General features: G+C 48.9%; 1 protein-coding gene across 8 annotated transcripts in view; it reads left to right on the top strand.

Moving 5' to 3' along the window:
* The window catches only part of LOC147105264 (neuron navigator 1-like), a 632,986-nt gene that overhangs the window by 452,499 nt on the left and 160,443 nt on the right, over window positions 1–20,044 (top strand). For 7 of the 8 annotated variants that reach the window (XR_015081721.1, XM_086011440.1, XM_086011441.1 and 4 more), the window contains 2 exons: window positions 11,346–11,387; window positions 19,106–19,230. Coding sequence is in view for 7 of the 8 variants with exons in the window: in XM_086011440.1 (XP_085867566.1) it covers window positions 11,346–11,387; window positions 19,106–19,230 (167 nt within the window). In the remaining variant the exon portion in view is untranslated. The remainder of the gene's footprint in view (window positions 1–11,345; window positions 11,388–19,105; window positions 19,231–20,044) is intronic. The other variant, XM_086011442.1, reaches the window with a different exon arrangement.

Genomic DNA, 20,044 nt, shown 5'->3' on the forward strand with positions numbered 1-20,044 from the left:
TTATGTTCCTATTTGTACAGTTTGTTGCTAATGATCTGGTAAACCTTTTAACTCATTGATCTATTATTAGCTTATTTTCAGTTTCAGTGGAAGCCTCCTATATTTCATCGATACTAATGGATGTGCCTTCTAAATCATTCCGTGACAAAAGCATGTCATTTTGCATTCAATTAGATTTGTTGAATGTCATCAGAAAAAGCTGCCTGCCCTTGCTTGCGTCCTCGCTGCTTGAAAAAGTTCAAGCATAATTGATTTTAATGCAATCCACAGATCACCGTTATTTTTATAATGCTTTAACCTGCTCGAGATGTCTTCATTACACAGTAGACTGATTGGAGCAAAATAACTAAATCTGTGAAATAATATCTGCATGTACTTCACATGTCTTGTGGATCGAAGCACATGCAAGTGTTTTATATAGTAACTACCCATTATACTTACAGTTTATAAACAATGGGATATTTTATATTAAAATAGAATATAGTATTAGGTTTGGGGTCAGTGTTTTCCATTTGTGACTAAGTGAAAAATCATACTGCACTTTCAGTAAGAAAATCTAATTGAATACTGTATGACTAATTGACTTTTATCTTTGCTTAAGGATCAAGGATTAGTTGGGTACTCAACATCTAACATTCAACGGAACATTCTGCTGATTGCTGTAATGCATGTTCTTGTCCCTTACAACTAATGCAACTAACTGGAAGAGGTGGCCTGGTCTTATAAGTAAAATAAGACAGTATGGAATATAAAAAGGCCATTTGGCTATTCATCCTATCCCCCCCCCCCTATAACAAGTAAATTTGTCTTGCTGTGGACTCCTTACAAACTACAGTTATGTACTGAAATAAGTGTTTATCCAATACTATGTTGACTAGCTACAGCAGAATTTTGACATAAAAATTAGCATAAAATAATTATATGCTTCTCTAATTATGCGTGTATGAGCGCAGGCAATACTTGTTCAAGAAAGAAAGGACTATAAGCATTACAGACTCCTACTCTGTAATTGCACAATATCTATTATGTTCTTTTGAACAAAAATGCCAAAAATACTTCCTCTGAAACAATGCTTACTTTTTTCCCCTCAAAGACAACGGGCTAGATTTTCAGTCGCTTGCGCCAGCAGTTAGCGCCTTAAGAGAAGTGTTTTTCGGGCGCTATGCGTGTAGTGCCCGGGCGCAGCGCAGTTTGCGCCCCGCCCCAAATTAAGTTGCCCGTTAGCGCCGGCGCAAAGTTTAGCGCCCGCCCGGATGCGCGCGCAGAAAATGATGTCACATCCTCGTGCAACGCCCTTTGTGCGCCCCGATTCCAAACTTCAGTCGGACCGCCCCATTGTGCGGCTGGCGGCAGGAGCGTTTGGAAAAAGGAACGCAACACAACCAGCGCGGGCCCCAGGGGGGCGCAAATTAAAGGGGACGTACTCTCCAGTATAAAGGCCAGCCTTTTTTCAGAAAACACTCTTGTGCAACGCATTTCTGGAGACACAACAAGGAGGATAGCTAACTGGTTTCAAGCAGCAAGAGCCAGGTATTTTTGGACTCAGGCCAGAGCGCTGCAAGTGGCCTTTTGGAAATTAGAGTGTTTGCCAGGATTTGATGGGGGTTGCATGGGGTGCCAACGCGGAGCTGCAGCTCCATGTCCGTAGGGCTCGCAGACGCATTGTGAGAGGGGCAGCCCTGGCTAGAGGCAGAGGGGGCTACAGGCGTCGGCCACGTAGGCCTTACCCAGTCAGGCTATACCGCCAGCAGCGCTCCTACCTAAACATGAGTGCCGCGCGATGTGTTAAAAGGCTCCGATTCCGAAAGGAGGTGATTGCAGAGATCTGCCACCTGCTTCGCCGAGATCTGCGGCCAAAGCTCAGGTGCAGGACGCCTCTGTCGATGGAAGTGAAGGTGACGGTGGCATTGAACTTCTATGCCACCGGCTCCTTCCAATACGCTGCTGGGGACATAGCAAACATCTCCCAGTACGGCGCGCATCGCTGCATCCGCCAGGTGACCGAAGCACTGTTCAGAAGGAGAAGCCAATTCATCTCCTTCCCCATGGCCCTGGAGAGCCAGCATCAGCGCGCATTGGGATTTTCCAGACTCGGGGAATTCCCCTTGGTGCAGGGCGCCATTGACTGTACGCATGTGGCTTTGCGGGCCCCTCTGGAGCATGGCGAGCAGTATCGCAACAGGAAGGGCTACCATTCTCTGAATGTGCAGCTGGTCTGTGACCACAAGCAGCGCATCATGGCAGTCAATGCCAGCTTCCCAGGCAGCAGCCACGATGCCTTTATCCTGCGGCAGAGTACTGTGCATGACATGTTCCAGGCACAGCCTCCCCCAAGAGGATGGCTACTCGGGGACAAAGGCTATCCTTTGTGCACCTGGCTCATGACCCCGCTCCGCGCGCCCAGGACCGCTGCTGAAGAGGCCTACAACGAGAGCCATCAAACCACCCGCAACATCATCGAGCTAACTATTGGGGTCCTCAAGCAGTGGTTCCGCTGCCTTGATCGCTCCGGAGGAGCTCTCCAGTATTCGCCGGACCGGGTCTCCCAATTTGTGGTGGTTTGCTGCATGCTACACAACCTGGCTATCCGCAGGACTCAGGCACTGCCACCTGACGTTGGACCAGCACCTCAGGAGCAGGAGGAGCATGAGGAGGAGGAGGAGGAGGAGCAGGAGTACGTTCCCAGGAGGGAGCGACCAGGGCCAAGGGCCGCACGACGCCACCTTATTACACGGTACTTCTAAGCCCCCTGTCAGGGAATGGCCAGGGGCCATGAGGGAAGATGAATGCAGCCGCTCCGCAAGCCCTCAGCCGGCGAAGCCAACAAACACTAAGAAGAACAACCATGGAGACTGCATGAATAAAGATAATTTTTTATTACACAAAAATGAAAAGCCCTTCCCACATGAATCCCCAAAAACAATAAACGGGCCCCACAAAAAGCCCAACAAACGACTCACTCCCACAAACTGGGGAGGAGTCACTCCACCTTTCTTCAAACCGGGCCTCAACGTCGGCCTAACGCAAAAAATAAGCCCTCCAACAACACAACCATGGGCAAAATAAAGATGGCCACCGCCATATAAAAGGAAAGCTGGCCACACCCTCTACTGAGTGGCCCGCGAGGGCGAGACCTTGCCCAGCCTTTTGCCTCCCCTGCCCGGCCTGCTGCTCCTTCGCAAGCTCTGCCCAGTGGCTGCTGCGAGGCTGGGGGAAGGTGCCTGAGGCTCAGATGCCCTTCCGCCAGATGCCGCTGGGGGGCGGCCTACACGGCGTTTGGGCCTCGAGGGGCCGTCTGCTGAGTGGCGCACCTGAGCCTGGCCACCATCAGCTGCAGCCGCTTGCCCTTGACGCCCCAGTGGGGGAATGGCGGCGACGGATGGCGCAATGTGGGCCAGCTGGCGTGTGGGATGCGCTGGCTGGTGCTGTGGCGCGGTGGCACTCGGCCGGGCCCGCACTGCAGGATCCGCAACAATCAGCCGAGGGGCGGCTTGCTGGGATGGTCCAGCGCGGCGGCTGCCCTGGCGATGCCTGCCTGAGACAGCGCATGTGGCAGCAGTGAGTGCCCCTGTGGTCCTGGCGTGCGCGCGCATCACAGCCGCCAGGGTCTTGACGGCATTAGTCAGCATGTGGCCACTCGCGGCAGTTGCTGCCCCGAACTCGCGCACACTGGTCGCCAGCGACTCGATGGCCTCAGGCATGCGTCCCACCACGCTCATGAGCTCCGTGTGGCGCCGGTCCAAATCCTCGGCCATCTTATCCAGCTTCCGCATCTCCTCCGAGGTGAAGGTGTCCGGACTGGAATCGCGACTCTCCCGCTGGGGAGGAGGGGGCCGAACTAGGGGACCCTTGCCGCGTTGGTGGCGGCGAGTGTGCCGAACAGCAGCACTCCCCTCTGATCCTTCCCCCCTTTGGGGGGAAGGCCGCGGGCCACGCGCACGGCTCCTGGGTGGCTGGACGCCACTGGTCCCAGAAGCTGCATTGCCCTGCGACAGTTCCTCCAGGCACTCGTCCAGTGAGGAGGTGTCAAGCATTTCCTCCTCTCCTGCGGGACGTGACTGTTCCCCCGAAGGTCCGGCTTGCTCCTCCTCCTCCTCCTGGTCGGAGGTGCTGTCACTGGCAGCTTCAGGGTCCTGGTCGTCACCAGCTGAAAGCAGGAATGCACAAGAGTAGCTTCAGAGTGAGGAGACGGCGTCAGCGAGGGAGTTAGGACTGGTGGCATTCAGCGCATTGGTGGGACAGTGGCAAAGGAGGTAGCTCGGATGGGCCAGTGCGACGCGAGAGGGCCAAAAGGCGAGGTCCTTACCATTGCCGGGCAGTGGAGGGTCGGATACTCCGCACGCTGTGGGGACAATCACACGGGCTCCCATGAGCACACACACGCACTCCTCCAGCCGAGTGAGCTTCTGCAGCTTGGCGCGGCCACCCCTGGCACGCGCCTGGCGATTAACCGCTACTTTAGCCTGCAAGAGAAAGGACGGGCTGTAAGTGCGCAGTGAAGCCCTGATGTAGTGTGCACTGCCTCCCATGGTGGAATAGCTTGGACAGAGTGAAGCCCTGATGTAGTGTGCACTGCCTCCCATGGTGGAATAGCTTGGCCAGAGTGTAGAGTGCCGAATGGCCATGTGATGCTCATGACTGTCCCAATGCTGCTGGCTGAGGGCTGGCCAATAGGACTTTCAGCTCCCTTTGCCCATCATGTCAGGTGTACATGCAAGAATGAGGAGGAGACTGGAAAGGCTACTCACCTTCACAATCCTGGTCAGATCGTTGTATTTTTTACGACATTGTTTGTGGGTCCTGGGGGCATCGCCGGTGAACGTCACCCTCTGGGCGATCTGCTTCCAGGGTTTGGTGTAGTCGTGGTGGGTTGGATTCCTCCCACTCTCTGGGAACAAGATCTTGCGCCTCACCTCCAGAGCTGTGACCATTATGTCCAGATCACCCTCTGAGAAGCGCAGGGCACGCTGACGGGCCTTCTCTGGCGTTGCCATGACTCCCTGGGGCTGAGCAGCAGTGTTGAGGCCTCTTTGCAAGGCTGCAGTGTGCAGGGCGTGGCAGCAGACCAATTCGTCCCTTCCCCCTTTAAGAGCTGGTCGGCGCCACGGGGTCTGCTGTCAGTCCAAAAATGGCCGCACCCGCGCTGCGCCCCGCCTGGGCGCTATCCCTCTGGACCGCTGGCTTAGCGCCTAAAGATAGGAGTGGAACGCCTCTTTTAGCGCTCCACCAACCTCTTAGGGCGAAGCCACTGAATTTCCGGCAACGGGGCGCTACTTTGGGGCGGGCGCTAACTTCGGGCGGGCGCTAAGGTTAGCGCCCCAAAACTGTCTATACTGAAAATCTAGCCCAAGGTCTCCCACATCTGATTAATCTTAGGGCTCTATTTTCTTTTTTGTCTGAAAAGGGTTTAATGTTTTTTAGAATTTAATAACTGTCTTTCAAAAACTCAAACTTGTTAGTGGGAACACAAGACTGTCAATCTGAATGTGCCACTTCACACTTAAGTAATTTAATAGCTACTTAAGTATGACTGGCAGAACGCTCTGTAACTAGGTTCTGCAGTGTGCAGTATTTGTGTGTAATGATTCTATCAAAGTGAAGAAAGTGCTGATTTGCCTATAAGGCTCAGTATTCATGAAAAACAAAGCCCAAAATAGAGATTTGTGTTCTCCCAGTTTAGAAATGCTGTTCCTTAGACAGTATCCCTTTGTCACAGAAACACACCAACTACGACATGCATGCCTTTCTGCTGTAAACCCATGCTTATTTGAGGGATGCTGCTTTGGCTATCTGCACTTGGCTCAAGAAGATTTATAGTGGCTTGGAGGGCCCATAATCTTCAACATTCAGCTACGGATTTCACTTTGTATTCACTGGAGAAAGATGTTGCTGCACGAAAGTACCAATTGGTGTGTGATCCATGTGCCTGAGGAACAGTATCTCCTTAAACTTGAAGACAACTGTCTACTACATTGTGCATTTGAGGATTCATTGTCACAGTGGTTTTCAAAAGTAATATATACTCTTTAAGTGAATGACCTAGTATGACCATTGGTAGTTGTGATGATCCTAGTTAGGGAATCATCATTTCTGCTGGTTCAGCATCTTTCCTTAATCAAGGTTGTATCCTGAGAAATCTTTCTGAGCAAAATCAAGATCCCCAAAGCTGCAGTTCTTGTGTCTGTCCATCTGCGGCATGTTAAAGGAAAGCAGAGGTTTGGTTACATTTGAACATCAAGGCTTTAGTAAAAAGATATAGATAGCAAAAGAAGGTCGCATCAGTAAAATTCAAAATACTGCCACTTTGTAGGACAACATTGTTACAGATTGCCACTGGTGCTGTTTTATTTCTAGCACCCATGTGTAATTGTAAATCAGGGATTTTTGCTTTGAATTCAGGCAGCAACCCCCAGGACATGATTAAAATCCAAATCAAGAAAAATCACTAAAAGGAGCACAGGAGAGCGTGTTCAAGACTGTTGGAGTTGGGACAAAACCCTTGAATAGCCTTGCAATACTACCAAATATCTATTTTATTCCATTAAAATAATAAAATAGAGTATATATGAGTTCACTATTGCGCTGAAAGTTAGGTTATAGCATTTGTGAAATGTCCTGCAATATTTAAAATGCACAGAATAGGGAAAACATAAGCATGCTCACATGCATGCGTGATATTCTCTTTCGCTCCCCCTCTCATTACTTTCTGCTTGACTGATCGATGGGAGTATTGTATTTTAATGTACTTCAGTCGTGCCTGCTAGCTCATGGAGACTACGGCCTAGAAATTGAGTAGCCTTAGCGCCGCATTTGAGGCGCTAGAGGGCCTAGCGCTGGAGTTATGGCCAGTTTAGAAATTCCCTGGGGCCCTAGAATCGGCGGTAGACCGGTTGCGCTGTGCCGGCACCGATGACGTCATCGGTGTGCGCAGCGTCCCGGTTGCCGTGGTGACGGGCCCCAGCGCCGAAATTGAGTTGCGGCCGCCTCGCCCGTGGCAGCCGCAACTAAGATTTTTTCAACCGAGTCTTCCCCGAGTTAGCGCCGGCGCATTAAGGTCGCGCGGCGGCCGGCCGCTTTCCCGCCGGCCGCCTGCCCGCACCTCCCTCCCCGGACTCCTCCACCCCCCCCCCCCCGCGGAACAGATGCGTCTGGCCTGCAAGCCCGGCACTTGTCCGAGGTGCCGGGCTCATTTTTTTCAATATTTGAACGGACAGCGGGCGGGTGCAGGCAGCTCCTCCTTAACTGAAGGAGGAGGCCTGCACTTCCCCAGCCTGCCGCACCGCATTGGGTCCCGCAGCGCCGGATTAGCGCCGCAATGTGGCAGTCAGCGCCCATTGGGAGGCGCTCACGCCCGCCAGTAGCGCCGGCAGCCGTCTGGGCGCGGCGCTACTGAATTTTTGGCGCGCGCAGGGGGACTTAGCGCCGGCGCTAAATTTCCGGCGCTAAAGCCCTGGCGCGGCGCCAACTCAATTTCTAGGCCTACATGTCCTAGGTATTCTGATTCCCTCTTAAATACAGAACATCACCTTGCAAGTGCTGGCATGTACACCCTGAACATATACAACGGTGCCCTGAATAATAAGAGGTATAACCTGGGCGCTGATGGTTTTTATTTACTGGCACACCGCCTATTAACCTGAGGAGCTGGGCTTACACCAGTAGTTACGTGTAAATGGTTGCACTTATGCAGATTATGATGTGCAATAGATTCAAAGGTGTGAAGGCTGGATTTACGAGACAATCCCCTTGGGCATATCTCCAACCTGTCGGTACTGTTAAATGAATGATAATGCCAACAGGTCTGAACATTAAAGGAACTTGAATGCAACACTAAAAATTAACTGCAATGACATATTACTTCTCTGGACTCGAGCCCAGAGCAACAAACATGTTGAGGTTTTCTGTAAGATTCTTTGTTTAACAATGTGTCATGGTATTCTGTAGATCTTGAAGTGTGTTCGGGACATCCAAATCTCTCTCTGGCAATGCTACACCCTGCAATCTCTTCCAGCTCTATGTTGCCTCCTAAATGTTTGTTTGTTTTGTTCATCCGACTCCAGCTTTCTTGACATCTTCCTCCCCCACTCCCTTCATCCGAACATTGGTGGCAAACCCTTCAGCCGTCTTGGTGCTACTCGCTGGAGCTCCCTCCCTGAACTTCTCTGCCTCTTCAAAATCCATCCCTTTGACCAAGCTTTTGGCCATCCCTCGTAATCTCTCTCTGGCTCAGCGTTTATTCTCCATATTCCTACTTGTAAAGTGCGCTCTCGCTCTGCTCCCGCTGCTGTTGAACTCTCTCGGGTTTTGGCGCTCTCGCCCTGCTCTCGCTGCTTTTGAACTCTCCCAGGTTTTGGCGCTCTCGCTCTGCTCTCGCTGCTTTTGAACTCTCCTGGGTTTTGGCGCTCTCGCTCTGCTCTCGCTGCTGTTGAACTCTCCCGGGTTTTGGCGCTCTCGCTCTGCTCTCGCTGCTGTTGAACTCTCCCGGGTTTTGGCGCTCTCACTCTGCTCCCGCTGCTTTTGAACTCTCCCGGGTTTTGGCGCTCTCGCTCTGCTCCCGCTGCTGTTGAACTCTCCCGGGTTTTGGCGCTCTCACTCTGCTCCCGCTGCTTTTGAACTCTCCCGGGTTTAGGCGCTCTTGCTCTGCTCTCGCTGCTGTTGAACTCTCCTGGGTTTTGGCGCTCTCGCTCTGCTCCCGCTGCTGTTGAACTCTCCCCAGTTTTGGCGCTCTCACTCTGCTCCCGCTGCTGTTGAACTCTCCTGGGTTTTGGCGCTCTCGCTCTGCTCCCGCTGCTGTTGAACTCTCCTGGGTTTTGGCGCTCTCGCTCTGCTCCCGCTGCTGTTGAACTCTCCTGGGTTTTGGCGCTCTCGCTCTGCTCTCGCTGCTGTTGAACTCTCCTGGGTTTTGGCGCTCTCGCTCTGCTCTCGCTGCTGTTGAACTCTCCCGGGTTTTGGCGCTCTCGCTCTGCTCTCGCTGCTTTTGAACTCTCCCCAGTTTTGGCGCTCTCGCTCTGCTCTCGCTGCTGTTGAACTCTCCCGGGTTTTGGCGCTCTCGCTCTGCTCCCGCTGCTTTTGAACTCTCCCGGGTTTTGGCGCTCTCGCTCCGCTCCCGCTGCTTTTGAACTCTCCCGGGTTTTGGCGCTCTCGCTCTGCTCCCGCTGCTGTTGAACTCTCCTGGGTTTTGGCGCTCTCGCTCTGCTCTCGCTGCTGTTGAACTCTCCTGGGTTTTGGCGCTCTCGCTCTGCTCTCGCTGCTGTTGAACTCTCCCCGGTTTTGGCGCTCTCGCTCTGCTCCCGCTGCTTTTGAACTCTCCCCGGTTTTGGCGCTCTCATTCTGCTCCCGCTGTTTTTGAACTCTCCCGGGTTTTGGCGCTCTCGCTCTGCTCCCACTGCTTTTGAACTCTCCCGGGTTTTGGTGCTCTCGCTCTGCTCTCGCTGCTGTTGAACTCTCCCCAGTTTTGGCGCTCTCGCTCTGCTCCCGCTGCTTTTGAACTCTCCCGGGTTTTGGCGCTCTCGCTCTGCTCCCGCTGCTTTTGAACTCTCCTGGGTTTTGGCGCTCTCGCTCTGCTCCCGGTGCTGTTGAACTCTCCCGGGTTTTGGCGCTCTTGCTCTGCTCTCGCTGCTTTTGAACTCTCCCGGGTTTTGGCGCTCTCGCTCTGCTCCCGCTGCTGTTGAACTCTCCCGGGTTTTGGCGCTCTTGCTCTGCTCTCGCTGCTTTTGAACTCTCCCGGGTTTTGGCGCTCTCGCTCTGCTCCCGGTGCTGTTGAACTCTCCCGGGTTTTGGCGCTCTTGCTCTGCTCTCGCTGCTTTTGAACTCTCCCGGGTTTTGGCGCTCTCGCTCTGCTCCCGCTGCTTTTGAACTCTCCCAGGTTTTGGCGCTCTCGCTCTGCTCCCGCTGCTTTTGAACTCTCCCGGGGTTTGGCGCTCTCGCTCTGCTCTCGCTGCTTTTGAACTCTCCCGGGTTTTGGCGCTCTCACTCTCCTGCCGCTGCTTTTGAACTCTCCCGGGTTTTGGTGCTCTCGCTCTGCGCCCGCTGCTTTTGAACTCTCCCGGGTTTTGGTGCTCTCACTCTCCTGCCGCTGCTTTTGAACTCTCCCGGGTTTTGGTGCTCTCGCTCTGCGCCCGCTGCTTTTGAACTCTCCCGGGTTTTGGTGCTCTCGCTATGCTCCCGCTGCTGTTGAACATTATTTTACGGTAAACACTTGATATAAATCAAGTTGTTGTTGTTGTTACTCATAACATGATGGCATTGAATTTAAAGTTTAAACCAGAAAGTAGTAATTGCTTTCTTCTCATCCTAGCTTCTCAATCATGTGATGATCGTTATTTAGTGGTGTGCTTTAATTCAAATAGACTGACTTGAGTCGATGGAGCAGGAAGATGCCACCACATTTGAGGTTTGATAGGCTGCTGGAGAACATAGCATTATCTTTCATTGCTGTTGGCATCCAGCAAGTGATTGGAATTTCCATTTGGTCTTCAGCATAACAAACAGTAACAGTTTTTCTTTTAACATTTACTTCACAAAAAACAGCCAGCTGCTGAGGTAGTCTCAAACAGAATAAATTCTGAATATTTTGCCTACTAATTGGATATTTCTTTGATGCCAATTCCGTGTAAGTTCAGACTTGTTAAATGTTGCTTTGTTCTGTGAAATAATTTTCATATATATCTCCAATTCAACCCTGTTTTTTATAACAGTAAAAATACAGACAACATGTGCTACCAGTGTTTAAGCATTGCTTGGAAATTGCACTTTTGGCTTTAAAAAAAAACTACAAAGCTTGAGGATAAAATTAACTGCAAAAGAATCTAAATAATTAATATAGCTTTAGTTCAAGATACGGTTAATAATAATATATAAAATCATTGAGGAAATGTGTAATGTAGAGGCATAAAGTGTTGGTGCTCCAATTTGCTGTGCTATAGATTGGGTTTGTCGTTCCCCATAACTCAAGAACCGTCTTGATGAAGAAAGTGCCCAGCAGGAACGGACAAAAAAAACTAGAGGTAAAGTCATTCTGGGACGGGTCTAATGCACGCTCAGACAGCTGGCTCAAGCATGAGATTAACAGTAGGGTGACCGCCTGAACTTTCTGATTTGAGGATGCTGCTCGACCCAGGAAACCAAGAGAAGCAAACAATAAGGTCCAAAAGTTGAAGCAATATTGGTGTAACTGTAAATTTAAAGCATGCCTCCCTATCCATTTTAATCACACTCCATCAATTTCAATCCATTTGTGGGTTTTTTTCCCCATGAATAGTTTGTTAGTAATTCCATACCTGTGTTGTAGTTGTTTTGTCTGTTGTGTATGATGTTGTATCAGTGTTCCCTGTTTGTTTTTGTAGTGCACAACGTGACAGAAATACTCTGCCGAAAAAAGGACTAAGGTAACTACCTTTTGGTGCAGTTTGTTTCATGTTTTGATAGCAAATTCTAAATTCCAGACAAAGTGCCTGTTAGATATAGTGGTAAAGTGTAAGGCTCCTAGTTAGAGGAACTGAATTTGAAACCTACTATTAACCATTTTGACCATGGTGGGTTTTGCCTGTGTGTCAGACACCCAGTTGACCAAAAAAAAATAGATCTCCTTGGATCAAAAAAATGAAATTAGGGCCTTAATATTGAAAAATAAAGGAACGTGATTAAATGGACAGACTAATCTACAGATATAACATCTTTTTGAGACTAAGTGATACAGTTGCCTCAAGTTTCAATTTTAGTAACTGAGCCTCTGAAAATCATACTTTGAACTCATAGGGCTAGATTTTCCTGGAGCCGTCAGGTGGGGTTTCAGGCGTGTGGGGGGGGGGGGGGGAAATCCCGAATTTGGGGGTCCCGACACCATCCCGCCCAAAACCCCGCCCCACGTACGTTTCGGGGGCAGCGGGTACCTGCCCCGCACTGGAACCCGCCAAAACCAGGCTGGAAGGGATTAGTGCCAATTAACTGCCTGTTAACAGTTAGTTAACAGGCAGTTTTAGCCTAATCCCTATTTTGAGCGGTTTCGTGTGGGTTTCTCGACCGCTCCAAACCACGCCAGGTTAGAGCAGGCGGGCCGTCGGGTTGAAGGAGTTGGAGGGGTCGCAATGTCGGCGCTCAGGTGAGTGATGGGTGCATGAGTGCAAAGGTAAGTGTGTTTGGTGTGTCTAAAGTGTGTAAAGAACTTTTACTTACCTGTACTTACCTTAACAGCCTTTCTTCCTGTAGCCGTCGGGAGCCCATCACTCACCCGGCAATTAAAGCTGAACGGCTGCGATCTGTGAAAAGTGACAGCCTTCAGCTTTGAGTGCCGGTAAGAGTTCTAACTGAGTCTGTGCAGAATGACTCATGGTAGAACTCAGACTGTCAGTGTTTCACAGCTTCAAACAGCTGTGAAACGCTGATATTTCATCTGTCAAAAACTCTTGACAGATGAAATTGCAGTTTGTGACGTTACCTGTTGCCGGGTGGCCCTTAATTGGCCTGCTGAGCCCGCTGGGCGGGCTCAACAAGGTCAATCAAGGGAAAATCGCGCGGATTGGCCGGACGTCGATGTAGGCGGATCAAAAAACCGAAAGTTGAAGTCCCGCCTTCTTCCCGACAGGTTCGGGAAAATCTACCCCATAATATAGTTCCCCGAATGGTCTAGCATGTTCATCTAATAAGTAGGTGAACCATACAGACCATGAAAGCCTCAAGTTTGATTCGGGTTGTGCTGTGTTGGCTGTTCTCAACTGAGGCAACAAGAAGAGCACTACAGTGGGCCCATCACTCAGGTTGGAGGGGTTGGGGGAGAAATTAATCAGGGATTCAGCTCGATAGTTGCGTGGTGAGTAGCCTACTGTTGCTCAGTGCCAAGGCTCGCACATGAACAATGGTCAATTGGTGAGGTACTGGGGTGGTGTGACTAATACTCATGCAATTGTCCCCTAACTTCAGGAGAGGTGATGAGAAAATTAGTGGAGAAAATTTTTTAAAATATAAATTCAGTGAATGTTGAGTGTTATGTCAATCTTCTCACAGAAGAGCAAAATGGCAACCTCGCCCTCTTTGCATGCTTATAGTTTTAAGTAACTCTGAACTGGCACAAGCAGAGCTTTCAATCATAAAAACGATCATTTGCAAATTAAGCAAAACCATTATTAAAAAGGTTGTGTGCTGCAATGTGGACTTTCCATTATCTGTGACCATCTCATATAAAATCCATGACCATATACACTTCGTGCTGATGCATTATTTTGTTTTTGTTATTTCCTATTAAGACATTCTCAGAATTCCTTGATATTTATGCAGTCTCATTGTGTCTGTACGAAGTATTGCAATGACGATGAGCTTCAGCTACACCTCTAAGAGATCTGTCATTAGATAATTCCCCACTGGATATCTTTTTTAATTTGACAAGTTTGGAGACCTGTGAATAAGAAGACCATTCATGTAACCAGCACTGGGAATTCTCTCTCATGCAATTTTACAATAAGCATGTTACAAAAAGTTTTGAATATTTTTAAAGCTATGAACAGGATAAATAGCTCACCTGAGCGCTCTATTGGTAAATACATTGCGGGTGAAATTTGACTTGGTTAGGACGCAAAACAAGCGGTATTGCATTGGCTGCCAGTTATACGCCCCGCCCAATATTCAGTTCCATTGACTTTTAACTTTGAGGAATTTCTGTAGCATATTGAGTAGGCCTGTAAATAAGATAAATTTCAAACCTGATTGAAGTGTTTATTTTATATGGCAATCTTACTAGGTTTATCCCAGGAGACTGTATGTTAACACTAAATTACTACTTGTATGAAAGAGACATTGTTAACGTGCTACTGAGAAGGAATCAATAGCATTTTAAAAAATGTGTTCATGGGATGTGGGCGTTGCTGGCAAGGCCAGCATTTATTGCCCTTCCCTAATTGCCGTCGAGAAGGTGGTGCTGAGGCGCCTTCTTGAACCGCTGCAGTCCGTGTGGTGAAGGTATTTCCACAGTGCTGTTACGGAGTGAGTTCCAGGATTTTGACCCAGCAACGATGAAGGATCGGCGATATACTTCCAAGTCAGGATGGTGTGTAACTTGGAGAGGAACTTGCAGGTGATGGTGTTCCCATGCACCTGCTGCCCTTGTCCTTCCAGGTGGTAGAGGTCGCGGGTTTGGGAGGTGCTGCCGAAGAAACTTTCGTAAGTTGCTGGATTGCATCTTATAGATGGTGCACACTGCAGCCATGGTGCGCCACTGGTGGAGGTAGTGAATGTTTAAGGTGTTGGATGGGGTGCCGATCAAGCGGGCTGCTTTGTCTTGGATGGTGTTGAGCTTCTTGAGTGTTGTTGGACCTGCACTCATCCAGGCAGTATTCCATCACACTCCTGACTTGTGCCTTGTAGGTGGTGGAAAGGCTTTGGGGAGTCAGGAGGAGACACACTCGCTGCAGAATACCTAGCCTCTGACCTGCTCTTGTTGCCACAGTATTTATGTGGCTGGTCCAGATAACTTTCTGGTCAATGGTGACCCCCCAAGATGTTGATGGTGGGGGATTCGGCTATTGTAATGCCATTGAATGTTAAGGGGAGGTGGTTTGACTATCGCTTGTTGGAGATAGTCATTCCCTGGCACTTGTGTGGCACGAATGTTACTTGCCACTTATCAGCCCAAGCCTGAATGTCATCTAGGTCTTGCTGCATGCTGAAATGGACTGTTTCATTATCTGAGAAGTTGCGAACGGCACTGAGCACTGCAGTCATCAGTGAACATCCCCACTTCTGATCTTATGATGGAGGGAAGGTCATTGATGAAGCAGCTGAAGATGATTGGGCCTAGGACACTGCCCTGAGGAACTCCTGCAGCGATGTCCTGGGGCTGTGATGATTGACCACCAACCACCACAACCATCTTCCTTTGTGCTAGGTATGACTCCAGCCAGTGGAGAGTTTTCCCCCCCGATTCCCATTGACTTCAGTTTTACTAGGGCTCCTTAGTGCCAAACCTGGTCAAGTGCTGCCTTAAAGTCAAGGGCGGTTACTCTTGCATCACCTCTGGAATTAAACTCTTTTATCCATGTTTGGACCAAGGCTGTAATGAGGTCTGGAGCTGAGTGGTCCTGGTGGAACCTAATTTGAGCATCAGTGAGCAGGTTATTGGTGAGTAAGTGCCACTTGATAGCACTGTCGATGACAACTTCCATCACTTAGCTGATGATGGAGAGTAGACTGATGGGGCGGTAATTGGCTGGATTGGATTTGTCCTGCTTTTTGTGGACAGGTCATACTTGAGCAGTTTTCCACATTGTCGGATAGATGCCTGTGTTGTAGCTGTACTGGGACTGGCTTCTGTGATGGTGGGGACCTCAGGAGGAGGCCGACACGGATCATCCACTCTGCACTTCTGGCTGAAGTTGGTTGCAAACGCATCAGCCTTATCTTTTGCACTCACGTGCTGGGCTCCACTATCATTGAGGATGGGGATATTCATGGAGCCTCCTCCTCCCGTTAGTTGTTTAATGGTCCACCACCATTCACGACTGGATGTGGCAGGACTGCAGAGCTTTGATCTGATCTGTTGATTGTGGGATCGCTTAGCTCTGTCTTGTAGTCTTGTGTTGCAGCTTCCCCAGGTTGGCCCCTCTTTTTTTAGGTATGCCTGATGCTGCTCCTGGCATGCCCTTCTGCACTCCTTATTGAACTAGGGTTGGTCCCCTGGCTTGATGGTAAGGTAGATTGAGAGATATGCCGGGCCATGAGGTTAAAAATTGTGGTAGAATACAATTCTGCTGCTGCTAATGGCCCAGAGCGCCTCATGGATGCCCAGTTTTGAGCTGCTAGATCTGTTCTGAATCTACCCCTTTTGGCATGGTCGTAGTGCCACACAACACGATGGAGGGTGTGAAGACGGGACTTTTTCTCCACAAGGGAAGGGAAAGAGGATCGGCAGGGGAGGGGGTCAGCTGGGGATTGGAGTCGGATGGAGATTGGAGTTGGCCAGAGATTGGGGGTCAACGGGGAGTGGGGGGGGGGGGGGGGTCGGCCGGAGCATTCGGGGGTGTGGTGGGGGAGGATCGGGGCCAGCCACCCAAGGATTGTGGCCGGCATCAGCATCATCAGTAGGGTAGGGGGAAGGCCTCATGGTGGGATCGAAGGCCTGGGAAGGCGATCGGAGGCCTCGTGAGGGGGTATCCGACCGCAGGGGTGCGTTAGGTAAGGCCCCTGTATCAAGGAGGTAGGTATACAGCCACTTACCTCCTGGATCCAGCAGTCCCTGCCTCGGTTTAACTACCAGGTTTCACAAATTATGTGCAACACGTCCACGTGCAGTTAAATTCAAAATGGAGGTGTAAGAAAAGAGGCTTCCAGCCTCATTATAATATTTAAATTGACCTACCGCCCCTCCTGGGAGCGGGTTGCGCCCCATCCCACCTCCGTTAAAACCGGAGGTGGGAGGGTTGGAGGCGGGTTCAGGTTGGGAATCCAATTTTTAACAATTTAACTGCCCCCACGCTCCAAACCTACCCGTTTTTTTTAAGGTAAAATTCCGGCCTAAGATTTAGCTCGCAACTGATGTTAGGTTGCCTGGTCTATAGTTACCCAGTTTATCCTTTACTGTCTTCTTGAACAGAGGTGATACATTACCTATCCTGCAGGCCCGTGGTACAATTTGCATATCTAAGAATAGCAAAATGTTGGCAATTTTTAGCTGCTTTTTATATAAGTGTCCTTGAGTACAGCTGACTCAAGATTAGGGACACAGCCTAGGTTTTTTGCAAACTTCCCAAATATTTTGTAAATATTATAACAGCCTATTAGCCAGTATAAGTAGGGCTGTGTTGTGTGGTTTTTTTTAAATTTCTATGTGGGGAAAACATCATACATACTTGTATATATTTAAAAAGAATGGTCAACTAAGCAAGCCCGTTGTAGAATTATCATAAATATATGGTTTGAAAATGTGTAAAATCATGCCAGGTCCACTGCTATCTTTAAAATAATAAAAGTGGTGCCATACGAAAGGCTAGGACAAGTACCCTGCAGTGTTTAAAAATGACCTAAACTTAAAGGGGGAGCAAATTGGGCTCCTTTGCGCCTGCCGTTAGCGCCTCCAGGGGCTGTTAATGGGGCGCTAAGGGCTTATTGTGGGTGGGGGGGGCAGTGGTAATGGTGCCTCCCGAGAAATTTGTCAGGGCGCGGCTGAGGCACTAGCCGATAGCGCTGCGCCACCGGAAATGACATTATCGCCGAGCGATGCGGCCCCTTCCCGCCCGCGGCAGAAATTCGGCTTCATCACACGAGGCTGCCGTGGGCGATGTCAGCACCAGCCTCATGGGTCGTGAACCAGGCCGACCTCCGCTCGTGGGGTGGTATTTAAAGGGGAGGTGCGGCTGTGACCCGCGCCAACAATTTCTTCTTTTGGCCAACCTCCAGGCCGGCCCTTCGTGGCGGCAATTGGCGTGGTGCGTGGCTGCCATTGCGCAGCCAAGCACCGCGTCTCAGTGCTGGGCTGCAGCCATGGCACCAAGCCACCCTGGTGGCCTAGTGTGGGCCATCGGAGGCCCTACATAGCTTGCAGCGTTCCTCCCCTTTACCAGAAGTGATGGGGCGGTGAAACGCTCCGGCGTTCGAGCGTTTTGCGCCCCCGACTCCGTCCCGAGAGGAAGTGGAACACCTGAGATAGCGCTCCACTTCCACTCCGGGGCGGTAAGCCGAATTTAGCGGCCGGGGCGGTACTTTCATGCCGGGTGCTAAATGTCCGGCATTAATCCGGTTACCACCCCCAAACGGGGCGTAACCGAAATTCGCGCCCAAAGACTGTTAGATCTTTCTTCACAAATGACTGTTTGGAAAATCAGATCTTTCAGTTTCTTTGTATAGTCACTAACAGGTACAACTTTTACTGCACAAAAAGTTGCTTTACAATAGGCTTCATCTTGTCTCTGAGTGCTGAAATGCTGCAGATTGAGAGTAGAGGATGGAGCTATTACACGGTACAGTGGGACACTTCTACGACTGTGACTCGGTGCTATTGCAGTATTGTAATGGACTGGGCCCATTCTTTCAACAATTTGGCACAATACCAGATCTAGGAGTGTTCTCAGCATTAATATTTTCCTATATGTCCAGTTATAGTGAGGTTTAAACCAACATAAGCACCCAAGGTTGTGAAATTGTCATTATATTTCTATGAACTGTATTTCATTTTTGGACTGTAGATTTTTGTCTTTCTGTGCTTGAGCATAAAAGATAACCCTGGATGCAGCACAGAGAGGAAAATCTGCCCAAGGGAAGGCAAATATACAATTTAGTTTGTACTCTATTGAATGCGAATTATGGAGGAATCACTTGTGTTCCATGTAATTCAGAGAGAGCTTAAACAACAAATATTTGACCCTCAATCAGAAATCCCCTCCAAGTCACACACCATCTTGACTTGGAAGTATGTCGCCGTTCCTTCATCGTCTGAGTCAAAATCCTGGCACTCCCTCCCTAACAGCGCTGTGGGAGTACATTCACCACAAGGACTGCAGCGGTTCAAGAAGGCAGCTTACCACCACCTTCTCGAGGGCAATTGGGGATGGGCAATAAAAGCTGGCTTTGCCAGTGATGCCCACATCCCAGGAATGAATTTTTTTTAAAAGCAATGTGTTTGATTCCTAGTGATGGCTCTTAAGCAAACTCAGTTCCCTTGATTGGTAGAGTTTCTTCTGTGTTGCATCTCCACAAGGTGAGGAATAGACTGACAATTTTCTCCTTCCTCTAGTTTAAATACACTTTCGTCTATTCAGTCACAAAAGCGGTACTTCTGGTGGAACTGGAAAGGTTCAGAACCCTGTGCAGAATAGTACATGTGTCGGCAAACAACCAAAAAGAGGCTTCTGTAGAAAAGGATATCTATTTGATTCCGAGTTCCACGTGTTATATAGTGAAGTGCTCAGTGTTCTGTATATATTAATACCATCTATTGTGTACCATTTAAAATGGTCTTGTGTCAAGTACATTACATATTTAGTGCCAGCAAACATTTATGAATTCTGCTTATGACCTGAAATATTAATGAATGCTTTTATTCCATTAGCTTTCACATCCTTAGCATGGTTTCCACATTAGTCAAATTCTGACTTATTTGTATCTTGCCTCACTTCATTTACAGATATGGAACAAGTTCACAGCAGGAAGACACCAAGGAATGGCTCCACGCACGTTCTATTGGAGGCTCTGTAGATTCAGATAGCCAGTTACTTTCCTCCCCCTCTACTATTCCATTATCAAATTTAGGTCAGTACATTTTTCATTACCAAATAAATTATGAAAAAAATCTGCACTCTAGATTTTCTTTTTACCAATTTATCTGTTCAATTTTATTGAAAAATACTTTTTTTTCCCTTGCACCAGGTGAGTATAGAATGTATTAAAATTAAGAAGCATTGTTCTGTTGGGGGTACATTTTAAAGAAGGATGTTGACAATTATGGAATTTAAATATCTGATGGTAGAAATTCTGATTAATGAAGTTTTACATACAAATGCCAGACATTTCTGTGTGCTATTTTTATAGAGGCTTTAACATAATTAAAACATTTTTTCCACAGGTTTATTATTTTTAAATACTTTAAAGAAAGGTAAGTTTCTTTTTAGCCCCATTAGAAAATAACATTATTTTTTTCAAAAATTTAAATTATTGTTTAAAATAGTTATTTCATGTAATTTATAGTTTATTTAAAAAATGTGATTTAAAAAAAATTTATTTGAAGAATTAGTGATGTTTTTGGGCCGTAGTATTTATAAGTTTTGACAGCTCTTCCTGTCAAACTTATGAATGGAGCATTCCTTGCTCCGATTGGCTCCCCATGGCCCACGTGATCCCAGGGGACGCATTGAACTAACTGCGCCCCTGGGATATGCAAGCACTGCGCGCCGGCAGTTGGAGCAGGCCCAGGATCGGAATTCCACGGGGGCCCACAGCTCAACGGCCGGCGCGCGGGAAGCCCCCGACCCGAATTTCTGGGCCATTTTCAGTCAAGTAAATTTGTTACCATTAATTTGCCAAGCAGTATTTAGAACTTGACAAATTACTAAACTTTTAGTGACTA

Source organism: Somniosus microcephalus, chromosome 18 (genome assembly GCF_052327205.1).
Source record: "Somniosus microcephalus isolate GS21.2 chromosome 18, FLI_Smic_1.0, whole genome shotgun sequence".
NCBI classification, from domain to species: Eukaryota; Metazoa; Chordata; class Chondrichthyes; order Squaliformes; family Somniosidae; genus Somniosus; species Somniosus microcephalus.